Consider the following 27,523-nt stretch of genomic DNA (forward strand, 5'->3'; position numbering starts at 1 on the left):
GTAAAATATGTGTATCAACATTGTATGTAAAGTTATAAATTTTTCTACTGTATAACATTGCCATAACATGTTCCAGAGCTAGAAAGGCAGGCCTAAACCAGTTCTTGGAGACAAAGACATGCTCGCACCCCAAAATAGATATTAACAAAGTCAAGTGGGCTATCACTTAGTTAAGCAGCCATTTTCTGGCAGGGGAAAGGCGTGAACAAGAAATTTACATTTCATCACAAGGACAGTTCAAACCTCATGTCCACAAGAGACTGTTTGGCCACCATGACTCAGCAAAGATATTTCTAGCTCAAGAAATTGAATTAGAAAGAGGAGAAAAACACTTGACCTCACTCGTCTCCTTCTTCATCTCTGCTCATGACATCAGTGACATGTAAAGAACTGAATGGGGAGAGCAGAGACTTTTCAATTAGTACAGACTGCTCTAAGTTTATGGTGAGGAAAAACCTTTTGCTTTTAAGTTCACTTAGTTTGTTAAGCAGTTAGTGTGTGTTTTATCTTATTTCTTTTGCAACCAATCCTAACTTTTATGCCTCATTACCTGTAGCCACTTAAAAACTTTCTTTTCTTTCTGTAGTTAATAAACCTATCTTATTGTTTTATCTTAACTAGTGTGGATTAAAGTGTATAGGAAACTCAATTGGGGATAACAAGGCTGCTGCATATCATTTTCCATTAATGAAATGACAGACTTTATATGAGCTTGCATTGTTCAGCAGTGTTGGACAGCACAAGATACACATTTCTGGGGGAAAGTCTGGAACTAGAGAGCTTGCTGGTATTGCTCTGCAGTTTAATTCATGAGTGGCTAGCTAGTCCCATTTACAATGGAGTTCCAATGGGACAAATCCGGGAGGAGAATCACAACCCAATGTCAAGGTTAATTTTAGTGAAACAATCTTTTTGTAGTACTGCATTCCAGTCCACTAGTACAAATTGTCTTTTCCCCCTTTAAAGTTCAACGCATTCTGATGGCTACACCTACGCAAAACAAGGGTACAAATATTTTTCCACCAAGCGGAGAAACAAAAATGCCACACAGTGAACGCAAGTTAATCACCAAGCGCTAGAATTTTGCGGCCAGTTTTAGATCAATCCCAAGTTCGGTAGCAGTGCAGTTTCCATCCAAACCTCGCAAGAGAAACTACGATTTCATATAAACAACAATTGTGTAAGCATTACATCAAATGGAATTGGGGATGTTCAGGAACTCTGCAAATGAGACTAGTGAGGTGCCTAAATGTGGACTTTGGGTCAAGTTTCTCAGAAATTGGAGCCTAAATTTAGGCATCTGAGGTAAAAATTTTAATAACACCTAAGTGACTTACGAGCCTAAGTCCCACTGACAATTAGTTTGTTACTACTTAATTTCAGTGGGTAAAATTTTCAAAAGTGCCTAACTGAATGACAATTGGACTTAGGCTTTTTAGCCACTTAGGCTCTTAATTCGCTTAGGCTCTTCTACAAATTTTACCTTCACATCTATATTAAGGCACCTAAATAAATGGCCTGATTTTCACAAAAGCTCCCTATCATGAAGCCCTCATTGATTTTAATGGGAAAAGAAAATGTTTGATTACTGTATTACACCCAGGATAGTTGTTGTGAAGAAATTACTGTCCCACAGTTTCATTTACACGAAAGCCCCTTTACATCAGTCAGGCAGTGGGAATGGACCTTAAAGTGGGCATAAATGTAATTTACTCCCACTACAAAGTACTTAACACTGCCAGAGTGGTGTAAGAGAGCCAATAAGCAATGCTAAGGGCCTCTGTTGAAGACTATGATAACAAACTAAGCAAACTTTTTGGTTAATGACACACTCGTTTAGAACAATGAGAAAACAAATCCAAGGTTCTTTGTTCTTTCTTTAACAGGTCCCTTTATTGAATATATAGGGCAGAACTCAAAAATTCAAAAACAGCATTGTTTTAAACCGTATATATTTTGCCATTGAAAATTAACTTGGATATCACTGCAAAATTTTTAAAAGCACTTTGTGTTACAGACATCTGCAAATGAATATTAAAAGACCATCTAATATTATTGTTAGAACCAATATAATTATAGACACGGTATTACACCCACATGCAGAGAGATTACATAGTTATCTGTCAAACCACAACAAAGCCTAATGATGTGGAATCACAGTTCCATGTTTGCTAGCCAAGTTTATTATATTTTCCAGCTTTCAGCAAGAAGCCCTAATGAAAACAATATGCAATTAGTATTTAAGTTGTCACAAAATTACAGAGGAATCACATAGACTAAATGCATACTAAATTGATAGGAAATCCAATTCTATTTCCACTAGCACATCTCCATAAACTTTAATGTTTGGGAAAATATCATTAATTAGTTATATTTCAGCTAGTTCACATGTATACTTGCAGGAAGAGCTCCACTAAAGAAAATTCCTTCATGACTCCAGCTCTGAAAGGAAAATACATAATGTGCTACAGTGTCTAAGTGATAAAAGCTAGTACTGCTAAAAATGTACATTACCTGTGGCTTTTTGGTTTTTCTCTTTCTTTATAACTAAGCTCTCATTCCTTCCACCAGCAAATAGCTATGTGTGGATGATAATGTTTTGGAATGCTGATTTAACAATGAACATGTTCAGGGATCAAAGGAATGTGTGCAAACAAAAGCAGGATTGTCATTCGTGTTTCGCTCATAGTGCATTGTAATCATACCGCGCAAAAGGCCTTTAAAATACCATTTTCCCTTTTGTCACACATTTAGGTTTTTCATTTGAATTGCAATGTGAGGAGCTGTATGTGCATTAATATAGCTTTGACTAGTTAGGTGACAGGAGCAGGTGCTTTTTACTTCTACCTGAAATTGTAAAGGCCTTTCATACTCTCTGAAAAAAAGAAAGACTTCTGAAAATAGGAGTTACAGACAATTATAGCAATTCAGCATGCAGTATCTGTTAATTTCCTTGCATAGGTTAAAAGCAAAAATGCCTTGACAAAGCATTAATTAGAAATGAATAAAACAGAAAAATGTCTAATCAGAAAGGCTTCACTGAAGGATTAGTAAATGTAAGAAAACTTTGGCTTAATTTTTTATTTTCCACCCATTAAAGTATTACATCAGTCACATCGTATTATATGAATAGTTACTCTGGTTTCTTTGCAAAAAAACCAACAACCTCAAACCCCTGTACACTTGACTGACATCTTTTTGAAGAGCAAGGATAAAAAAACCAAGAGAATGCATTTAATCACTCTGATGTAGTCGTCTTAAGCTATGCCATTTTATGGTTACAGTTAAGCTCTTAAGCAGAATATATTTTACCAACTCCATAAAACCCTCCAAACAACTTTTCTTTTATGTTAATAGGAGCACAATATACTTTTGTGTTGGCATTTTAAAATATTAAATAATGAAACTTTCAAAAAATATTCACAGCTAACTACAGATCCTATAAACATTACTTTTTCAGTAACAAACACACCAAGTGCATCGTTGAACAGAGTTTAATTTAGTGAAACACTGACATAAAGATATCCTTTCTGTTACACATCTTACCGTCCTGTTCAATTAAATATTGTGTTCTCTTTCAAATGAAAACTCACTATTCCAAAAAGAGCAAAAAACAGGTTACATGTCAGTTGCTGATTATTAATAATTATCCTCCATGTTATTGTTTGCATGTGGCAACCCGTTGTTCATAATCAGCATTCATCTTTCATCTTTATTGGCTGGGCGTCCTGGCAGGTGCTGGGTGGGGTAAACACAGAGGGGTCAGTAATACCCAGCTGTAGATCAAAAAAGCGGGTGGAGGTTGTCACGCTGTAGTTCTTGGTGTAGGTTTCCTGCACTGGGTAACAGTCTTTGACTGTGTAAACGCCAACCCAGGACTCAACTATAATGAAGCACAAAATGTGACTATTTTATGGGACAAGCATGAATTATTTTAAAGTTGTTATTAAAGAGACAAAAGAACATTTGCATATTTTCCTGACTTCAGTGACAACTTTCCAGGAATTTTGGACACCTAGAACGTTGAAAATCCCAGCCTTAATGGAGAAATGAAAAGAAAAATGTTTGGCATGCTGTTTCAAGATAAAATGTTTAGTCATGAGCTGAATATTAATTTATGGAGCAGTTTTTGAAAACTCTGTATGCTGTATATATATCTTAAGCAAGTCATGAGCTGGACTGATATCTGCTACTCTAATGGACAGCATCAATCAATTTAGGATTGGGTTAATCCAATAGGAGTTAATCCCTAATTACCAGGAAATTGTTCTGATCAGAGAATCATGTCTGCAGACTTCCCTTTTTCGATCTAATATTGCCCTAATTCGTGCCAATACTGCCTCCCTAACCCCCCACTCTCTTCCATTTCTTTTCCTTCCTCAACTCACTCTCTCAGTTCTTTGGACCTTTCTGACATAATGCTTCCTTTGCCTTTATATTCACCTAAAACAAGTGTTGACCTATAAGTAGGGCGGTAAGTTTGTCAGGGTGGTAAAAATGTCATGGATGCTCTGACTTTTGTTTGTCTGAGATTTTTCTTTGTGCCCATCATTTTAATAAAGCAGTTATATTCCAGACCCTGGGTCATGACCCATCAGTGGGTTGTGGGAAGCACCTAGGTGGTCGCCAACCTGGTAGAGAGGCGAGGCCCCAGTGGAAGGGGTTGGAGAGCAAGCCCACCCCATACTCATCCCATGGTGACAGCTCCTGTCCTGCAAGACTGGCCCTGGCTCCCTCACATCATGATGGATTGGTGGCCAGGCCAAATTTGAGTGAGTTGCACTGTGACCTGCATGCCAGCTGGCAACACCCAGTGTGGGGAGCCAGGCCCAGTCCTATGGGACAGGAGCTGCTGCTGTGAAGTGAGTGTGGGATGGGCTTGCTCTCCAGCCCTCTCCTCCAGGGCCTTCCCTGTGTGGGATTAGGGCTGCTGTGCCGAGGCAGAGGGAACTGCTACAAGGTCAATGCCTCTTCCCGCCCCCCATTGCGGTGAGGGCAGTGAAGAAGGAGGCATTTATGTATATTGTATTTAAAGAGGTATAGTTGAAATTTCATATCCATGACTTTACAAACCGGTTTCCCCTAAACCTGTGACTTTTACTAAATTTACAAATGAGTTTTGATCAAAAAGTGCGTTGGCAAATCTGCAGCTCCACCTATAAATATCAATTTCTCATCCACGTAATCAAGAAAGTAGGTTTCTCTCACCTCTCCATCTGACTCTCTCATAGCTCCCACATGCCCCTCACTTGGAGGGACATCACTTATTTTAATCCTAAATTTACGTACGTTCCACACAAATTTACATCATCTCCTTTTTATTCTCAAAAATTATTTACCTCACAAATAAAGAACCATGAAATTGAAGTTTTAGAAGGAGTTATTTACACTAAAGGGAGGAACTCCACAGCATTTTGTGTTTCCTGCATGAAAAATGTTTTGGGTCCCACATTTCGAGTAAACATCAAACACTGCATCCCACAGGTATTCCGAGGTAGTTGAAGAGGTCTGAGTATCCTTGATGGTCACCATAACTTGAAAACATATCTCTTTCTGTAGTTAACACATTGCCAAATGTATTTCTTCCTTCTGCTACTGAAGGCTCTTTCTCCAGTCTCATACTACTGGGCCTCAGAGCCACCTTTGACACTATGCAATACTCAGTTTCCATAGCTATGTAGGATATCTGATTTCCTCTTACCTATGAAGTCGCTCATTCTCTGTTTTGGTGGGAATTCCTTCTCTACACCAAGACTCCTCCTCTGTGGAGACCCACAACCTTCTACCTTCATTCCTTTTAGTTATCTTAATTCCTAACTGTGAATTTTATACTGATGAACTTCAGCTGTACATATTTTGCCTTTTGTCACATCTTTAATGAAAATATATATGGCTTCTTTTAATCTTCTTCTAGTTAACTATCTCAAACACAGAAGTGTTCATCCTGGAAAAGAAGAAGCATTCCCAAACACAGCTCGAACTCCTCTACCTCTTTCCTTGACTCATTCCTCCCATCTCCCTGTAAATCCTTGGCACCATCCTAATCCCTAAAATTTTACTTCTCCCACAACTCTTTGTCTGCAAATCTGCCCATCATCTTCTCCACAGCATTGCCCATATAAGCCTTCCCCTTGCCTGCCCCCATTGTGGAAATCTTTACCCATACCTTCATTAGTGCAACTTCCACCTCCCTAAGCATCTCCCCTAGCTCACCATTCATTTGAAATCCTGTTCAAATCCTGCACTCCTTGGACCCTATTCTCCACTGCAAGGTACAAGTCAAGAGCACAAAATTTGTATCCTGAGACGGAGAATACATCATGGACTTAGTCCAGCCTAAGTCTCAGACCTCCTCTCTCTCTCTGGTCCTCCACCACTAGTTTTCCCTTTGTCAATTCATGTAATCTTGCCACTGCTGATGCAAGAATTTCTCTCTCTACAGCTTCCGCCATCCAGAAGGGCTTCATTGATTCACCAACCTTTTTTAAATCTCACCTCAGAGCATATATTTTCTCTCTTGTCTGCACCTCTTAACTTTTCTCTTCCCCTTTTTTAACTTGGTGACTGTATAGTTTTAGGGATGTGCTCAAACACCTTGATGACCTAGAGCCTACTTTTGCACATTATTTGGGACACAGTTTGTATGAAAGAGGCGATTCAAAGCTGAATTTTATTGTATTTTATTATACAGATTTTAAAAGGTGCCATAATTAAACACTGGCAGAGCAGATATTTTTCCTTTGGTGTAATAATTAAGGGATTTCTTCTGTGGAAGGCTCTTTTGGGATTATAAAGATTGATAAAAAATTGGTTACTGTCTAACAAATAATTTGAAAAAAAATGAGTTTCTAACAGTAAGACTAAAGATCAAGAATTTAGAGCATTTTAAAGTTGTTGATTCTATCTTGGCTTTTTAAAAAATGTTATACTTCTTGAATTTGGATGTGTATATTATTTCAGCATTGTATCCTTGCATAAGCTAGAATCTGCACTGAAATTTCAAAATTGACCAGTGCACCAATTCCCATGTGTCTCCTTGCTCAATCACAGGGAGGTTAACATACATTACAAATTAAATTATAAGACATGGAGAGGGAGAATACATCTGAACATAACCACTTGATACTTTTTAAGTTTTAAACCCTAGATGCTACCAAGTCCAGAGATCCTTCCAGTAAACCCTAGTGCATTTGATTAGTATTTCTTATTACAGAAACCCTGATTCCAGCCCCTAATGGATGGAAAATATACACCATCATGCTAGATGCAGTGACATCCGCATTTCAGTAACCCCTATTAGTGACATTTTTTTTCTTTCTTCCAGCCCTTTAGTGGCCTCTACCTTCTCTTATCCAAATGGTCATGCACATTTATTCTATCATTTTAAAATTCAGTCCACATTAACAAAACAATTTGAGTGGTGATACACACACAGAACGTCTAAATAAAGGCTGATAAAATGAAAAATAAATTCAACACACTTCTCATAAAATCGTAATACATTCGTGAACATATATAAATAAACGAACAGTCTACAGGATCCTTTTCAGACCTGCTCATTATGGTTTTTGTGAATTTCATATAAAAATGAATGCAAAATAAAATGCTATTGAAGTACAATATATTTCCATTGAAACCAGAATAACCTTACCATAATAACAACCTCCAGAATCCAAACCAAATTAGTTCTGAGGGAGGGAGGGATGTATGGATAGACAGACATGAACAGGACATTGTTTTCTTTCAATATTATGAAAGACACAAAAATAACTGTTGGTGTACAATATAGCAGGGCATATTCAAATGACTTCAAGAGTGCAAATTGATACTATCTGGATATCAAGTACCATAAATCTGCCAATGATACTGGATCTGAATAACAAGTTTCCTGGTGTGGGTGGTGACATGTCTCTAGTGGAATGTGTGAGGATGCATCCAGTCTAGTTAGAGTTCTAACAATCTTTTCCTTTGTTTTATTTTTAATTTTTTTTATTAAAGAAATATTTTCCCTTGGCTGAGTATTAAGGTTCATAACTAGCCGTATATTTTGTTGGTCATAACCATAAGTATTGCATTAACTGGATAATGCTGTAAATTCAATTTAAATTCAGGGGGGTTTAAGAACTATTTTTTATAGTTAAGGTCTGGGTGCGATGCTTCCCAGAGGTACCCAGGGTTGTGAGGTATCTTGCTACTACCTACTCTTAGCGCGAAGAAGCTTTGTCTATGCCTGCCATGGGACAGCTACCCAGTTCTTTCAGTCAGAGGCAACACAAGCACCCCCTTCTAGATCTACATAGGCCCTCCTGTCTCTCTACAGGTTAGCAACAGGCACACTCTAACCTACGACCACTTCAAGCCTCTCCCTGGAGTGTCCAGTCCCTGATACAGTGGACTCTGGTAGTATTCACAGATTTGCCATTTCCAAAGAAACAGTACATCCCAGATTACCATTTACACCTAAGATCACGGCTCTGCTTAAAGCACAGCACTTAGATATTGTGACAGGGTCTGGCCAGATGGCTACAAGAAAGTGATCCTATTGGGATCCGGTATGTGGGTGGGTGAAGCCCACCCACTGCTAAAGGATCCCCCCCGCCCAGCCTAAGAGGGAGATCCACAGGACCTGGACACCAAATAAATGCGGGGGGGCAACTAATGAAATAACAGGGACAGGAGTGTGGTCAAAGGGTCAAACGAAGGGAACCGGACGGGGACACCGAGCAGAGAACCCTGGACAGCACCCACTGCTCCTCAAAGGCATCAAGGGAGTCAGTGGATGCCACCCAGAGGAACTCTGCCCGGAGGCGTGAATGGACGGAGGATCAGAAGTAGGCCCCACAGTCACAGGAGACGCCATCGGCCAACCTCCTCACTCTGGTTTTATAGATGGCCATTTTAGCTAGGGCCAGGAGGAGGTTGACCAGGAGGTCCCGTGACTTAGTGGGGCCACAGACAGGGAGTGCATACATAAGGAGGTGAGGGGAAAAGTGCAATCAAAATCTTAACAAAACATTCATGAGGAGCCAGAATAGGGGCTGCAGCTTGGCGCACTCCAGGTACACATGCGCCAGGGTTTCCCTCATGCCGCAAAAAGGGCAGGAGTCCGGGATTGGGGTGAACTGCGCCAAGTACACGGCCGTGCTCATGGCCCCGTGAAGGAGCTGCCAATTGATGTCCCTGGCGGGCCTCGGGACCAAGGTGGAATAGAGGCTGGCCCACCGGGGCTCCTCACCCTCTAGAGGTGGCAGGGGTCCCGCCACTTTGTGTCAGGGCGGGACGCAAGGGTGAGGACGTGGAGGGTGTGGAGCACGAGCGTGTAGAGATGTCGTTTTGGCGCGGTCTGGAACCGGACCGGCTGCAACTCGCGCAGCCGGCTCACGGTGAAGGGGGAGGGGGGTTGGTCGGGTCCACGGGGCAGGGGCCCGATGAAAAGGTCCGGAGGGCCTGGGGTGCAGGGTGGGCGGGGCGCGCCCTCTCGCAGGACCCGGTCGAGGTAAACCCGAGCAGTGGGCAGCAAAGCGGCCCTCACCTCCTGAAGTACGCGCAGGGCAGTACGAGGTCTGGAGAGCCCCATGCCCTGAGCGAGCGTCAGGGGATCCAGCCAGTCTCCTCGGTCGTAGTCCAGGAGGTCTCCGACTCTGGTGACTTCCGCCAGGACCAACCTCTGGTGCACCGAGGGCGACTCTGCCACCTGCACACGGAGCTGGGGGTTGTGTAGCAAGGGCTCCGCGAGGAGATCTTCCCCCACAGAGGCCGCCACGGACTTGGTCGCTGTGAACAGTTTCCAGGTCCAGAGGAGGTCCTGGTAGAAGACCGGCAGCCCGGAGAGGTCTCGCGGAAGACCTCTCGGATGGAGATAAAGGAGCTGCCGGTCATATCGGAGCCCCCGGAGGCGGCGCAGGAAGGCGTGCACCAATGCGCTCCACGCCGGACTACCTGCACCATAAAGGAGCCTCTGCAGGGCCTGGAGGCGGAAGACATGGACCTGAGTGCGGAGACACTTCAGGCCCTGCCCTCCCTCCTCCAGGGGTAGATGGAGAACCCCTGCAGAGACCCAGTGCAGTCCTGACCAGAAGAACTCCAGAATCAACGTCCAAAGGTTGGCCAGGAAATCCGGGGCCGGGACCAGGGTGTTGAGCCAGTGCCAGAGCATGGACAGGACCAGTTGATTAAGCATCAGTGCCCTCCCTCGAAGGGAGAGACACCAGAGTAGTTCTGTCCATTTCTGGAGCCACTCTATCACCCTGCCCTGCTAGAATCAATTAAGGCAGGCTAATCAGGGCACCTGGGTTTAAAAAGGAGCTCACTTCAGTTTGTGGTGCGTGTGTCAGGAGCTGGGAGCAAGAGTCATTAGGAGCTGAGAGTGAGAAGGTGTACTACTGGAAGACTGAGTAGTACAAGCATTATCAGACACCAGGAGGAAGGTCCTACGGTGAGGATAAAGAAGGTGTTGGGAGGAGACCATGGGGAAGTAGCCCAGGGAGTTGTAGCTGTTCAGGAGGCACTCTAGATAGCTGCATTTCACAGGGCCCTGGGCTGGAATCCAGAGTAGAGGGCGGGCTCGGGTTCCCCCCAAACCTCCCAACTCCTGATCAGACACAGGAGGAGTTGACCTGGACTGTGGGTTCATGAAAACAGCCAAACTGGGGGCTGCCGTGAATCTCTGAGGCGAGCAAATCCGCCAATAGGCACAAGACCCAAGGTAGAGGAGGAACTTTGTCACAATATGTTTATAGAGAAACCAAGTACAAGTTTATTTGTTATAAGTATAACAAAGCACAGTGATTCAAGTAATAGCAAGTAGAAGTATCGGAAACAAATGGTCACATATCAAATAAAATCGTAACATGTTTTAGAACCCGGACTTAATTAACTAGATACTTTCATGTCTTGTAGAGCAATGCTCACCCAAGGTCCTTCCAGTGTTTTTCAGCCAGGTTGGCTGTGACCCAATTTTCATGAGGCAAAACATGGTGTCAATTTGCCTTCTCAGCAAAGGATCCAGGGTGTTTGCATCCATAGACATATCAGAACAATCCACTGTCCTTATTCATAAACAGGATGCCTATATACTCCTTTCTTGTAGACTTTGCAATCTCTTAATCAACAACTGGCTCAGTATGCAAATAGGTCTACAGTGTGAGGCACACAATACACAGTACCCAAACGGCCATACAGGGAGATAGGCATCTGCTACCCTGTGCCCGAAAGGAACCCGCCCAAGGTATGTCACCTCCTGGTAATCTGCCTTAACACCAGGGCCTTAAGAACACAATTTCCAGTTCAGATACGTAACTCCTCAAATATTATCCATGCACACATTTTGACATGATTAGGATTACCATTGGGCTACTGGCTCTCAGCAGAGACCTCACATGCTACCCTTCAGTGATTATTGTGCATATATCTGACCCAAGGGAGCCCTATAAAACCCTATGGAGCCCCAATGCCCTCTGTCAGTTGGCTCCAAGAAGTCCTTGGGTCACACTGGGTAATCTCCAAGCCACACAGGTCACGTGCAGTTACTCCTTAAACTGTGAAAGAGTCTCTCTATATTATAGATTTTCTTATGAATAATTCTGGGCTCAGATTACTGGACTCTAATGGGGAAATGGTGTGATTTCATCCCAAACTTTGTCTGAGACATGCAAACAACTCCATTATATGCTCCTGTAGATATTTAACCCTTCTTAGATAATGAGGACATTTTCTTTAATACAATACAATGAATATGATATACAGTATGTGCTGGATATTTATTACATGTTATTTCTTCCTGCAAATTTTGTGGTAATATGAAAGCCAATACTAACAGTCAGCTGGAAAATTATATCTTGGGTAAAGGAGATGCAGACATTTTTTAACAAAACCAAACCAAACACTTACATTTCCTGGCTGGTTTTCTGTCAGACCATTCCTGTACCATAATTTCATCTCCAGGCCCCCCGATGTAGTACTGATCTTCATAAGTGGAGTTGTTAGGAATATCATAAGGATCCCATGGCTCAGTCAAAGCAATCTTTGAGCACAGCTTTGTGACTTGTTCAATCTGAAACATCACTGCATCTTTATAGAGAAATATATATTCAAAGAATCTGAAACATTTAAAAAAAGAAAACAGTTAACGTTCATGATGTTTTTACAGCTAGTAGCACTCCCTGTAGTTAACATTGCCTGAGACTTCTCTTTATAACACCCTGTTTTTAGTCGCTTATAACTTTGTCAAATTTTAACCATTTTGGCTGAAATTTTCCATATTGGGTATCTGCCTCAGTATGAGGGTTTTATTTTTTTTAAAAAAAAGTTTCAGCTGAAGTCCTTCAGCCATTTCTAAGAATGAGATGAGGGGAAAATATGTTTTGCCCTGGTTACATTTTTTAAACAACATTTTAGTTTAGAAGCCCTAGCACCTGCCAGTTTTGTGGAGCAAGGGCTTGACATTTGGCAGGAGGATGGCCTTTGTGTCAGGGTTATATCATTTGTGTCCCTGTGAAAGTCTGTCCAAATTTGGGCAAGGTATAAGCCTTTGAAAAATTTCAGTTTTCATACACTCAACTTGTTTGAGTTTAGTGGTTAAATTCTCTGAAGATTCTGTCCTCAGTGAGCATGCTTAGTCCCCTCACAGGTCTTACCATGTGAACTGAGGCACAGGGAATTGAGGCTCAGGGCAATTAAAGCCAAAATTTTCAAAACGTCCTCTAATTTTGGATGCCCAATTTGAGACACATAGTGAACAGTTTTCCAGAGTATTTAGCATGTGTACAGCATATTATATGTTCAAAGCACAGCTCCAGTCAGATTTTTCAGTCCAGTTGCAGTTGTAAGCGCTCAGCACTTCTGCAAATCTGGTGTCAAGTGTAGAAACTGAGCACAAAGTTAATGGCCATCTGTGAACATTTTAATGTAAGTATTTGGCTTAAATGATTAAACCAGATCACAACTCTGAAGTATAAGAAAAGACAGAATCCAATTCTTCAGGGTGGCATTCAACTTCCTTAACCAGAAAACAATTTCTTCTTTTCCTGAAATCACCTGCCTCATTCACAACCCTTGCAACAAGTGAGGCACGGCTCCTACAAACAAAAGCCTTACTCACTATACAACCTTGATTCATTCTCAGAGTACCATCTATCCCCTGCACTGATGTAGGGGTCCTGTGGAAAAAATAGGTGTGATTATGTAATTAAAGACTCTATCATAATGCATATGGGGAACCTTAATTGTGGCATTTCCTAATTTTTGAGTGCTTGACTTTTCAACCCTGAACATTCTTGTAATGTAATTTTTTTAATGTAATATTACATAAGACCAGGTGGAAGTAAATGCAATTCAAAATGTTATTAATTCACCATATAAAATATATATAGGTAGGAATCACTTCACCCACTGCTCAGGTGAAGTTATTTAAAGGTTAAAACATGAAAAACATTTAACAGTGGTTAAAAGCCATTTAGCAACACTCACAGCAGCTCAAGAGAGAAAGTGAAGAATAGTGTATCCAAATACAGGGGGAAATGTAGGTAAGTGAAATGTAATTAGACAAACTGGAAGTTGATTAAGACATCCTGATTCTTTCAAAAATTGCCACAGAATCATTACTGGCCTAAAGTAAATTTACATTCTCTTTGTTGAAAGAAAAGTTCACACCATTGTGATAGGGGTCAGGAGAACTATCTGGTATCTGGTCAGTAAAATGCTGAATTTGTGAACACTTAAGCATGTGCATAACTTCTGTTCCACTGAATACAGTGGAGCTACTCATGTAAGTACAATTATGCATATGCTTAAGTGTTTTCAGGATCAGGTTTTAAGGGTTTAAATCCAGCTCAGCTTCCTCTTCTGCTTGCATAAGTTCAGCAGTGGCGTCTTGAGATTCAGAGAGAAAGAGAATGCCTTTGGGAAAGTGAGCTGCACGCATGCAGCTGAGTCTCATGGCATAGCAATAACTTTTGACCTTGAACTATCATCTGGAAAATTTGCAAATTAACCAAAGATAAAAATGCTGATTTATCTTTTAAAATGATGTGACATACACATTACATCCTGTCTGGTTTTAAAGGATTTCACTTCTCTTTCTTCCTTCAAATCCCTCCTCAAAACCTATTTTCTTTGGAAATTCTTCCTACTTTATTTCCCCTAACAATCATCTCTTCACACCTTCCTTTCCCTGAACTGTTATCCAGTGTTTTGCCTTCTCTGTCTTGTCTCTCATATATTATAAGGTATTTGGGGGAAGGGAATGTGTTTTACCCTGTATTTTGTAAATCAAATTATATATTATTTATATTACATAAGAGATATATTCTGCCACCCTTAGTCAAGTGGAGAGTACCTTAGGCTTCAATCCTCCATATGCTTATGCATGTACTCAACCTTAAGCACATGAGTAGTCAGTCTAACTTCAGTGGGACGACCTGCATGTTTAAAGTTAGGCGTGTGTATAGAGCTATGTTCAGAATTGGAGCCAAACCCTGTAGATACATTTAGTTGACTTTGCTTTCTCAAACATAAATACCTAGCAATGTGTATATTAATAAAACAAAATAAAAAACCCTAAAAACACAAGATACTTCACTGTACACACTTCTCACCCTGGGGAGAGGATGAGAAAAACTCATTACAGAGGTTAGTAATGTCGCTTAATGCACAACTGGAGGGCACTCTGATACTAAAGTGATGAGCACAGAATAAGACTCTAAATAGAACAAAATAGACTACTATGCCCACAATGAAATCATTGGTGTGCAGAGGTGTGTGTGATAATCTTTGATAATAAAGCAAGTAAACAAGTTTATACTGTAAATAAATATACTCTCCCTAGGTCTTACAAAAAATTCAGACATACCTATTATTCTAATTTTTACAGTGAGGATTGCTTCTGTGTATGTCTATATGCCTCCACACAGTGAACATAAGGTACTCTGCAGTTTTGCCAGACTTTTATTTCATTACACATTATTGAAGGTGAACTGCTAAACTGTTATTTTACAAAAAGAACTATTTACTAGTCAAAAACAACAACAAAATGTGCATAGACTTAAAAAGGACAACCTGGCATATTTTAAAACAAAAAAATTGAAAACCATTTCCTCTTTTACTTTCCTACCAAGTCCTAAATGTACTCCCTGTAGTTGTTTTAGGTGCTTGAGATGTCACTGGCTTCCTAAGGGGAAGCATGGATTCCTGAAAGTAGGTTTTTGCAGGAGAACAGATTTTTCAAATACTTTGTTTTTTAAAAAGTAAATGTAGTTGGAATCTTTATCTACAATTACTATTATTCTGTTAATAATTTCATTTCTTAAACAGTTTTTTAAAACAACCCCCAAAATCCTTTATACCTCGCCTTCAAATATAATTTATAAAGGAGCTACTTGGTCCAGTTTCTATCTTTCTGGTTTAGATTATTTCCCTTCCTCTCCCCTACTTTATGCTGTGTACTTAAAGGGACTCTGTTAAAAGCCTTTACAGTCCTTTTTTATATGACTTAAAATTAATAAAATCCTGTACATTAAGGCATGTATATAGTGTTTACTTCTCCTTTTGTGAGCATAATACTCCCTCTCACTTCAGTCAGGCCTTATATTAGCTAATAATGTTTACAAAGCATTTGGAAGGTGAAAGGCAGAATGTTATATATTAGTATTATTATTATTGCTGATGTGTTATTCAGATGTGAACGATGTCATTTTAAATTGTTGCAAATGAACTTCAAAGTTAATTTTTTTCACCTCCACTAAAATAACTGGAAGTGTGGATAATCTACCTCTGTCTTGATGGTATTGTTTAGATTTGTCTAGCTGCATTTTCAAAAAGATCATTGGTGCAATTGGTTTAAAAACATTGTGAAAGCCTTCTTCACAACTAGAAGTGATAGAAATTTCACTTTTTAAAAAACAAGTGTTTCTATTCTGATAAATATAACAAAACCTACAGGTAGCTCTACATCCTTAATTCTTTGGCTTTCTTATGCCCTGTTTGATAATGTATACCACAACTTTCATAGAAATATTGCTTCTTTTTCCAAATCAGTTTTCTAAACAAAATATTGATCAGTGTATTTCACAAGCCTAGTTCATTAAATGATGATAGCAACAGCTAATCTCTTCATTTTAATTTTAAATAAGAACATTGTAGAGGAGACAAAAAGCTGCTGAGTAGACATTCAGACAGATGATAAATACTTTTTTTCAGGTCAGGAAGACTTCATCTGCTTTTGGAAATCTCTGGCCAACTCATTTCCTAACTGTGAAGCATTCATTTTTTTTTTTTTTTGGTATACTTCTGGGAACTCCATTCCTCTTTCCCATGATGTTTCAGTAATTTCAGACTTATGTTTTTTTTCTGGTATATCTGACTTCAACAACAGTAATTACCATATTTGATCTCACATGTTTGGCAAAGATGCAGAATTATAATATATTGTACAAATACGGTATTGTATATATACACATGTGGCAGTACATGTAATCTAATGTTGTGTCAATGCAGTACTTTTTAGACTGACCAAAAATGTTCTCAGATTTTACAGGATTTTCTTTTCCAAGGAGCCTGAGCCTTCTGTATCAGGTATCTAATTAACAAGTTATAAACAGAACTTTGACAATACGAGTTTTGAACTGGAAGACATAGGCAGCTTAATCCAGTTAGTTATGAAGTTCAGGTAAAAAGAAAATTTTAAATATAAGAAAAGAATCAAAACCTGAAAAGTCAAAGCTAAATCAACTAAGAGGATTACATATTTCTGTGATTTTACTGAAAAAAAATCATTAAAAAGTTATACAACCTTTTATTCTCTTGATTTTTGTAACATAAATTCGATTAATTACTTTGCCAAAAATGACAGGAAACTACGTTTTTCAGTAAGAAAAGATTTACATCGTTTTCTTTGCTGTTTCTTGTGGGCCAACTGATGTTCCATAATATAGAGCCTAATCTAGCAAGCTTTAATAATCCATTCTAATTTAAGATGTGATTCAGGAAAACACTTGAAACATGTTTAAATTCATTCCTATTTAGGATAGCACTTAAAGCACATGCTTAACTTTAAACACAAGCTTAGAGCCCACTGTCTTGTGTTTCAATGGGATTTAAGCATGTGCTTATGTTCTGTCCTAAATGGGGATGCATTTGAGCAAATCTTTAAGTACTTCCCTGAATTGGGGCCTTTAGTAGTCCCCTTAAAGACAATGGGGTTATTCATAAGAAATGAGATGGAAAATAGTAACAAAAATATTACAATACCTTCATATAAATCAATAGTGTGGCCTCATCTGCAACACTGTGTGTAGTACTGGCCACCCTATCTTTGAGTTTGTACAGCACCTCGCACAACTGGGGCTCCTAGGGCATACAGTGTACAAACAGAAATAATAAAAGGATATTGCAGAACTAGAGAGGGTTCAAAAAGTTGGGGAAAAAAGTCTTCTATTGAGAGGCTGAAAAGACTGGGTGTGAAGGAGCAGAGAGACCTCAGCCGGGCACAGCAGGGGTTAAAGAACACCTGTGGGTTCAGCTAGCCCCACCCCGTTATACCTGCAGCCAATGCCAAGCCTGGAGGGGGGAGAAAAGAAGGGAGCCTGGCTCAGTCAGGGGCTGACTGGCAAAGAAGCAGGAGCTCTCTGTATGCCTGCCTGAAGGCACAGACCAGCAACCTGCCTGCCAACACAGCCACTGGAGGCAAATAAGTCTTCCCCGGCCAAGGGGAACCTGCAGACAAGCCCCAATTGCGGGAAAACTGGACTAGAGGGGCCATGCCCCAAACTAAAAGGACTTAAATAGGGAGCAGCCCAGGAAAACAGGCCATGAAGCCCTCCTCACAGCTGGGAGGAAGGTCCATCTCCCCTGCTTAGGGGTGAGCGACACGGGACCCTGGGTCAGGACCTGAGGGAGAAGAGTTCAGGTGCCCCTTCAGCCCTCCCTAACCAATGATCTAGCCAGTAGGCTTCATGGCCACTGAAGCCCCTATCACAAACGGTGGAGAGTGTGGGCCTCACCCTAGTCCCTGCTGAAGGAAATTTAAAAAAAAAAAAAAAAAAAAAAAGAGAGAGAGAGAGACAGTCCCGGGGACAAACACTTGAATGGAGATGGAGCAGCTGCTGAAATGGATGGCAGAGGAAAACACCCAGCATCAACAGCAACAACAACTACTGCAGCAGATGGCCACATAGCAGCAGCAGCAGCTAAATCGCAAATTGGCAGCCCAACAACAGCAGCAGCAACAGCTGGTCCAACAGGTGTCATCCATTTTGCAATCTGCTGCTCCAGCAGAGCTGCCTGCCCCTGCCCCTATCAGGCTTGCCAAAATGGGGCCTGATGATGATCCTGAGGCTTTCTTCAAGACTTTTGAGTGAGTGGCCACAGTAGCCTGGTGGCCCAGAGACCAATGGGCTGCCGTGCTGGCCCCGTACTTAACCAGGGTAACACAGACTGCATCATGTGCTTTAGATCCTACTGCTGTCCAGGACTATGCCCAAGTTAAAGCAGCGATCCTTGACACCCTAGATATCGCAGAGGAAACCTTTTGGCAATGCTTCCAGGGGGACTGGTACCCACTGGGGGCCCGACCCCGCCTAGTCACCCAGAAGCTGCGCGACTCATGCTGGAGATGGCTCAAACCAGAAGCCAAGACAGGACACAGGTTGCTGAGTGGGTCCTGCTTGAGCTGTTTGTCCAGATCCTGCCCCCTGGAGGAAGAGAGTGGGTGTTGCGGCATCACCCTGACACCACAACGGATGCCATCCAACTCATGGAGAACTACCTAGCCGGCCAGTCCCCCATAACAGCACCCCCTTTGCATTCGGCTGCAAATAAGAGCCCCATGTCCCTAAAAGACTCATGGACCCCAGGATCGTGAGGAACGCCAGCACCCTTCCTTCCTCTCAGAGCTCTGGAGGGCTCAAGGATCTAGAGGTGCCAGAGCTCTCCAATCCAGAGGTCCAGAGTTATTTACCCGCACCCCAGCTTGGGAGACCACAGGTCCACCAGAGGCCTTGCCAGGGCCCTTGTTTGGCCCAGAACTCGGGGAGACCCGTCATGACCCGACCACGTAGGTACCCAAGTAGGAAACCCCATGTGCCACCCAAGTGTTTCACATGTGGCTGTTCTGGGCACTGGTCCAAAGAATGTCCGTACATGAAATGTAGCTTTGGGAAGATCTGGACTCCGTGAGCACGAGCACATGCTGGGGACCCAGCAAAACTGACCATCACACTGTGGGTACATGGGAGAGAAATGATGGGACTAGTAGATTCAGGGTGTGCCCAGACCCTGGTACAAAGTACAGAGGTGCCTAATCCCAGCCCAACTCAGGGCACCATTATGTTACAGTGCGTGCATGGGGATGTGAGGGCCTACCACTGCACAGAAGTGACTTTAACAGTGGGGAGACGCGAAGAGCCCCTGATGGTCGGGCTGGCCCCAACACTGGCCTACCCAATTATTTTGGGCAGGGACTGGAACTATTTTGGGGAATTGTTAGTGGAACTGCTGGGACCCCCGTTCAACGGTCAAGGGCCCCTACCTCTGGCCACCGGCCGGCCTGAAGCTGCGACCCTTGTGAGGTAGGGGAGATTGCTGACCCTGCTGAAGTGATGTCCCAGTCCTCAGCGTCAACCCAGGCCAACCAGGCCCCCTCCTAGCCAGGAGGGAAGCTCCCCCTATTATCCAGATCAGAGATCCTGACTTGCCTCTCTGACTTTGTGGAGGAGCATCGGGCTGACGATACCCTGAGTCGGGCATACACCCAGGTGGCGGCAGTGAACAGGGAGACTGTCAAACCCCACCAAGTGGGATGGTTCCCACACTTTGAGTTTCAAGGTGACAGTCTGTACCACATACATAAATATCAACCAACTGAAGAGATTCAACATAGCTCTTGGTGCCCCGACCTTACTGTAAGGAAATTATGCAACTCGCCCATGCCATACCCGTGGCTGGGCACCTTGGAAGGGAAAAAACGTTAGCCCAGATTTTAGCCCAGTTCCTTTGGCCAGGGGTCTACAGAGATGTGGCAGATTTCTGTGCCTCATGCCCACAGCGCCAGCTCCCTGCACCTTGGCCAGCTGAGGGAGCCCCTTTCATCCTTCTTTCACTTGTAAGTGTACCCTTTGAGCAAATTGGAGTAGATATAGTCAGCCCGCTGGAGAAGAGTGCTGCCAGATACCAGTTCATTCTTGTTGTGGTGGACTATGTGAGCTGGTACATCGAAGCAGTGCTGCTACGCTCCATGAATGTCAAGGGGATGGCTATGGAACTTATGAACACCTTCGCCCGAGTCAGGGTGCCCCGGGAAACCCTGACAGATCAAAGGACAAACTTTGTCTCAGACGATCAAGTAGCTTTGCCAGTTACTTAAAACCAAGACCCTACGAAATGGATGGCCTGGTGGAGTGCTTTAACCAAACCCTAAAAACAATGCTCTGAAGGTTCATCCTGACAGATGTCCGACATTGGGACCAGCTGCTCCTGCCTCTCTTGTTCGCGGTCTGGGAAATACCTCAGTCTTCCACTGGCTTCTCACCGTTCGAGCTTTTGTATGGGATGCAACACCAGGGATTTTAGACCTTGTTTGAGAAATGTGGGAGGAGCAACAGTCATGGTGCAGTATGTTTTAAACCTGTGGGAGAGACTTCAGGCTCTAGGCTTGTCTGCCAGGCAGAACCTCCTACATGCCGAAGATACCCAAGAGACAGCCTACAATAAACAGGCGCGTCTCTGAGAGTTTCAGCCCGGTGACTGGGTGCTGCTATTGTTGCCCAGTTCGGAGTTGAAGCTCCTGGCCCACTGGCAAGGACCGTATGAGGTGATCCGGTGTGTGGGGTAGGTGAACCAGACAAACGTAAGGTACGACAAATCTACCATGTGAACCTGTTAAAACCATGGAAAGCCCCAGAAGGCTTGCTAATAACACCGTACCCACCAGAACCTGAACTAGGCCCAACAGGCAATGAAGGCTTCAACTCCAGGGATCATTAACATTGGGGACAATCCTACCCCAGAGCAGAAGGGTCAGGTGCAGAAACTGATCACCGCTTTCTCTTCCATTTTCTCGACCCGACTGGGGCGTACTCACCTAATAACTCATCATATTCAGACAGAACCGGGTATTAAGGTAGGAGAAAACCCCCAGCCCCTTCCCCAGAAGCTTAGAGAGGCCATGAAAGACCAACTCAGGTCGATGTTAGCATTGGGGGTGATTGAGGAGTTGTTTAGCGACTAGAAAAGCCCCGTGGTACTGGTCCCTAAGCCCAGTGGAAGCACCCGCTTTTGCATAGACTTCCGAAAGATCAATGCAGTATCGAAGTTCAATGCCTACCCAATGCCACAGGTTGATAAACTGCTTGATCAGCTGGGAAAGGCGGAATAGATTTAACCACTTTAGACTTAACAAAGGCTATTGGCAGATCCCACTCACACCCGAATCCAGGGAAAAGACAGCTTTCTCCACCCCCTTCGGGCTTTTTCAGTTCCAGACCATGCCCTTCAGTTTGCATGGGGCCCCAGCCACATTTCAGCGGCTAAGGGACAGAATTCTTCACCCCCATAGTGGGTATGCAGCTGCGTACCTCGATGACGTGGTGATTTATAGTCGCGACCGGCAACACCATTTGGAACATGTGACATCAGTCCTGCAGTCCCTCCAGGAGGCCGGCCTCACAGAGAACCCCACCAAATGTCACCTTGGGAAGAAAGAGACCACCTACCCTGGGTACACATTGGGAAGGGCTTAATCTGACCCTTAGTTGACAAAGTCCAGGCCCTCCAGCTGTGCCCCCCGCTGTCCTCAAAGAAACATATATGCTGATTCCTGGGACTAGCCGGGTACTACTGCCACTTTATCCCAGGGTTTGCCTCCATTGTGGCCCCCCTTTCCGATCTCCTCAAGAACAAGAGTCCTAAAAGGATCCTGTGGACCAGAGCCTGTGAGGAGGTGTTTCAAACTCTGAAGGCCCGGCTCCCTCAGGAACCCGTCTTGTACAGCCCTGACTTCGCCAAGGAGTTCTTGTTACAAACAGACGCCTCAGACGTGGGCCTAGGAGCAGTTCTATCGCAGGTAGTAGGGGGTGTCCAACACCCCATTCTATATATTAGCAGGAAGCTGTTCCCGCAAGAGAAGACCTATTCGGTAATCCAGAAAGAAGCCCTCACGGTAAGGTAGACCCCATGGACTCGCTCCGTTGTTATCTTCCGGGTGCGCACTTCACCCTCATTACCGAACTTGCCCCCCTCTGCTGGCTCCATGCCATGAAGGACACAAATCCCCGAATCATGAGGTGGTACCTTTCCCGCCAGCCCTTCTCCTTCCGCATCCAGCACCAGGCCGGGAGAGACAGAGCCCATTTGAATTCAGACTTCTTTCCACTGGATGGTGGAGAGCAGTTGGAGGGGGGGCAGACCCCAGAGGAGGTCATGGGTGTGGGGGGGATGTGTGAAGGTTCATAGAGAGTGCAGCTGGGCACAGCAGGGGTTAAAGAACACCTGTGGGTTAATCTAGCTCCACCCCATTATACCTGCAGCCAATGCCAAGCCTGGAGGGGGGAGAAAAGAAGGGAGCCCCCCTCAGCCAGGGGCTGACTGGCAAAGAGGCAGGAGCTCTCTGTATGCCTGCCTGAAGGCACAGACCAGCAACCTTCCTGCCAATGCAAGTAACTGGAGGCAAGTAAGTCTTCCCCTGCCAAGGGGAATCTGCAGAGAAGCCCCAGTTGTGGGAAAACTGGACTAGCGGGGCCACGCCCCAAACTAAAAGGACTTAAATAGGGAGCAGCCCAGGAAAACAGGCCCTGAAGCCTTCCTCACAGCTCAGAGGGAGGTCCATCTACCCTGCTTAGGGGTGAGTGACACAGTACCCTGGGCCAGGACCTGAGGAAGGAGAGGTCAGGTCCTCCTTCAGCCCTCCTTAACCAGCCACTAGGTTGCTCAGCCACTGAAGGCCCTATCACACTGGGATAAATATAAACTATCTTAGAAAGGAGATGGATAAGAAGGGCATGATGATAAAAGTACAGAAAATAATGAAGGATATGGAGAAGAGAAATTGGGAACTTCTCTTCTCCTTGTCTTATAATACAAGAACAAGAGGACATTCAATGAAATGGAAAGGTGGATAATTCAAAACTGACAAAAGGAAATATGGTACTTTTTCACACAACAGGTGATTAAACTGAGGACTTAGTTGAACTTGATAAGATTCAAAAAGGGATTGGAAGACAGGCCATTTTGAGTCAGACATCACAGTAGGGAAGTTACATTCACTTTAGCTTTCTAACATCTTTATTCAAAGCTTTGAGTATAGTTTATTTTTAAATAAGCTCTGTGCATGATGAAGATTCACTTCACTGAAAATAAAAACAACCTGAAGTTCTGGCTCTTTCGTCAGGTTTCCTTCCCAACCTAAAAATAACTCTCCTTTGCCTCATCTAGAATTCTTTGTGCAGGTCTCTCTCTCTGTCTTTCCTTGCTACAGAACAAAGATAATATTGTGTATATCAAAGGAAGCTCAGTTTATACACCAGTGGATGGGCTCAAACCCACATAGTTTGATGAGTTAAAATCCTGGGTTGAATAAACATTGATTAGTATGACGGGTTGGGTCACAGAAACCCCCTTGGGACTGCCACTTAATGTGCTGAGACTATCTCTGAGCCCATTTTCCCTGGCAGCTTGGGACTTCAGTACCCTGTTTTGTTAAGCCAGACATGCTAGCCTGCTACAAACACAGACCCAGGTCTGAACCACGTCCCCCAAAAGCTGCAGGCTTAACGGAAAACAGATTAAGAAGTGCTCCTGTCTCCAACACCAAGGTCCCAATGGGGTCCAAACCCAAATAAATCCGTTTAACTCTGTATAAAGCTTAAACAGGGTAAACTCAAATTGTTCGCCCTCTATAGCACCGATAGAGACATATGCACAGCTGTGTACTCCCCCAGGAATTAATTACTTGCTCTGGGTCAATTAATAAACAAAAAGTGATTTTATTAAACATAAAAAGTAGGATTTAAGTGGTTCCAAGTAATAACAGACAGATCGAAGTAAGTTATCAAGCAAAATAAAACAAAACATGCAAGTCTAAGCCTAATACAGTAGGAAACTAAATGCAGGTAAATCTCACCCTCAGAGATGTTCCAATAAGCTTCTTTGATAGACTAGATTCCTTCCTAGTTTGGGTCCAGCAATCACTCACACCCCTGTAGTTACTGTCTTTTGTTCCAGTTTCTTTCAGGCATCTCTTTGGGGTGGAGAGACTATCTTTTAAGCCAGCTGAAGATGAAATGGTGGGGTTTACAGGGCCTTATATAGTCTCCTTTGTGGGTGGAAACCCTTTTGTTCTCCTTTGTAAAATCCCCTTAACAAGATGAAGTTTGCAGTCACCTGGGCAAGTCACATGTCTATGAATGATTCAGCTTTTGACAGGCCGATGCTATTGTTTACATGTTAGTTTGAAGGTTCCCAGGAAAGCTCAGATGTGGATTGGTGTCTCCTGAAGTCCACTGTCAGTTAAGTGTTTCTTGATTGGGAACTTACTGAGAATAGTCCTTTCTCAAGAAGCTGACCAAATGCTTCACTGAGGATACGTAGAATCAAACAAATACATAGCCAATATTCAGAACTTCAAATACAAAAATGATACACACATACAGACAGTATAATCATAACCAGCAAACTACAATCTTCCCATAGAAACCCCACTTGGCCTCCTCTGTATAAGAATTGGTGCAACCATAGGACCCTGGTTGCAACAATGATCTATATGGTCACAGTTTATGTCAATAACATCACAATTAGATGTGCAAAACAAAGAGTATCATGGGAGATAAGAGGCGGCATGTGAGAGAGACAGGCAGCGACACAGGGAGAAAGAATTAAGCATTCATAGTTATGTTCATAAGGGAAATGGCACTTTGGACAATCACTGCAGTAAGCAAGTGTGGTACAATATATAACAAGTGTTTAAAAAAAAACATAGGTTCATAATTATGGATCAGTTTGTGACACTTAAATTGAGCAATTCCAAATCCATCGCAACCCTATACTACCTTAAAGGTAGTGAAGAGACAACAGGTTCATCAGATCACCCAAGTGGTGTCAGTCTCACTCAAGAAACCATTTTTAGACATGAATAACCCCGCCAGTTGTTGTCCTGTCTCAATTCTCCTAATTTTAAGGAAGGCTATTGAGAAAGTAGTTATAGGCCAACTCCAGCTGCCCCTGGATTCCGTCAGTGTCTTAGATCCTTCTCAAGTCTTGGTTCAAATGGTACAAAAATGAGACTGCGTTGATATCAGTGGTTAATAATCTCCTTCTGGAAATGGACAAGGTTTAGATGTCAGTGTTATTGTTATCAGCTGTATCTGCAGCTTTTGATACCAAGGTACTGCCATCTGCAGAATCTTGCCAGAGTGGACCAAATGGCTTTTCTGAGAGCTTCCAGAGAGTAGCGCGGGGCAACTGCTCATTCTCTTTGAGGGTCCTCACATGGCAGTTCAGTAAGAGTCATTTTGTAACTCTTATTCCATGGACATATGAAGCCACTAAGGGAGATTCTGAAATATGGGGGATTGCAGTGTCTCCTGTACACTGAGGATACTCAGCTGTATGTGTCTTTTTCAATTAACCCAAATTACACCATCTCATTATTCCCCAGTGCCTGAACGAGTTAAAGGCCTGGACAAAAGCAGCCTGGCTAGAGCTCTGTACAGATAAAATGGAGGTGATGCTTCTTGGCACTGGGAGACATGTGGCTGCTTTTCACCAAAATGGTTCCAAGTCTTTGGTTTCTATTGAATCCATTGTACCTTTCATTAATTACAACTGGTCAGAAACCTGCAACTATTCCTCTGATCAGTAGGTCTTTCCACTGTCACCCACACATTTGTCACCTCCATAACTGTTACTTTATGCACTGGCTCTATCCTTGCTGCTGTACTGGAGATAAATATAAGGACAGATCCTGATCCCTAATCTTACCATTTAAAAGATACACAGATAAAACAAGATGCACTGGGAGAGCCAAATTAGAGTGCAGGATTAGAGAGTTTATTTTATTTTGTTTCATTGATCTCACTCTCATCTCCTATAATGTAATATTGTGTGGAAGAGGCATTCAACAGAGGCTAGTGTTATGGGGCGCTACAGAAGTGAGGCTTAGCGAGGCTTTGGAAGGGAGTCCTTTGAAGTATACTGCCTGGAACCTCCCTCAGCGTGTGGAGAATACAGCTGGCGACCTCTGGAATGGGCCACTATGAATACATAACTCTGTACTCAAGTCTTCCCATTGGCTTCGTGATCATTTCTGAGGTCAGTTTAAGGTGTGCATCCTAACCTTTAAAGCCCTGAATAGTCTGTAACCCAGCCATCTTAAAGGAGGCTTCCTCTCACTCTTTCCCTCTGTGACATTTAGATCAGCTGGAAGGCTCTTTCCTGTTTATTCTTGAGGTTAAACACTGCACAATCAGCTGCAGGGCCTTTTCCGCAAAGGGCTCTTGCCTAGAGAATTTGCTTTCTTTGCAGGTCTGCCAAAACATGAGTCTAGTGAGTGCACAATGTAAGGTGACAACATTTGGTTAGGTATCTTTCAGAGCATTTGTGCTTTTTTATTTCTGTTTGATTTTATTTCCATCAAAAGCAGTTTTTAAATTTCACCTTTATTACATTAAAATTTGTAATGACAATAGGTATCTAGCTGCTACTGTGATAATTGTTAATAAATTAATGAATAATAATCCTTGTTGTTGAAACTAATTTTGACTGTAAAGATGTAAATATTTAAGTAAATAAGAATTTTTAAATATGTTTTTAAAACGTCTAGTGTTTGCTCTAAGGTAAATTGCTAAAAGTATATTTGCTACAGAATTATTTCATACATTACCCGTTAATATACTGCAGAAATTGACCATCATTGTTAAACAACTGTTCCTAAAGACATGACTTTCAGCTAAAACAGATTGGCTAAAGACATTTCTATTTTTAAGTTATAGCCATTTTAAATGTATTAAAACAGGTGTGACTAAACGCCTGACTGACATTTATTTTTTATTCAAGGACAGGTCTAAGAAATAGTAGCAAGGAAGACAAGACCTGTAAATAACAGTGGTATAAAAATACAGCACGGGCACTGCTGAAAGTTTTCCATTACTCAGGAAAAGGTCACTAGACCTACTTAATATGTTTAGACTACCCCATGCTGATTAAAACATGACAGAAATAGGTTTACCATTTGGCATTTGACATGAATACAAAACCAAAGTCTCTGGCAAACAGGTAAGACTGTCTAACTTTCCTGACATGAAAGTGTCTGTGGCAGGTATCAGCTGGAAAAAAGAGCTGCTGTTCACTTTGAACATTTTTCATCAGCAAGAACTGAGAACTTTTCTTATATGTGCAATAGTGATTTACTTTTTTCCTTCCAAGAAACATTTTCTCCACCATCACAACAAATATTCTTACCAAAGTAACTTATCTTTTGAGGTGGACAAATTATTATTATTATGATTATTGATAACCATCCAAAGTGTGCATATTGTAA

At 42.5% G+C, this 27,523-nt stretch overlaps 1 protein-coding gene across 2 annotated transcripts in view; it reads right to left on the reverse strand.

Moving 5' to 3' along the window:
- EPDR1 (ependymin related 1) overlaps positions 1–27,523 on the reverse strand; it is a 60,959-nt gene that overhangs the window by 15,513 nt on the left and 17,923 nt on the right. The window contains exons 2-3 of one of the 2 annotated variants that reach the window (XM_048839184.2): positions 11,890–12,098; positions 1,865–3,883 (exon numbers count right to left, since the gene is read on the reverse strand). In XM_048839184.2, the coding sequence (XP_048695141.1) occupies positions 3,693–3,883; positions 11,890–12,098 (400 nt within the window). In that variant the 3' untranslated portion in view covers positions 1,865–3,692. Of the gene's footprint in view, positions 1–1,864; positions 3,884–11,889; positions 12,099–27,523 lie in introns of those variants that run through there. The other variant, XM_048839185.2, reaches the window with a different exon arrangement.

The sequence above is a fragment of the Caretta caretta genome, chromosome 2, assembly GCF_965140235.1.
Source record: "Caretta caretta isolate rCarCar2 chromosome 2, rCarCar1.hap1, whole genome shotgun sequence".
Taxonomy (NCBI): Eukaryota; Metazoa; Chordata; order Testudines; family Cheloniidae; genus Caretta; species Caretta caretta.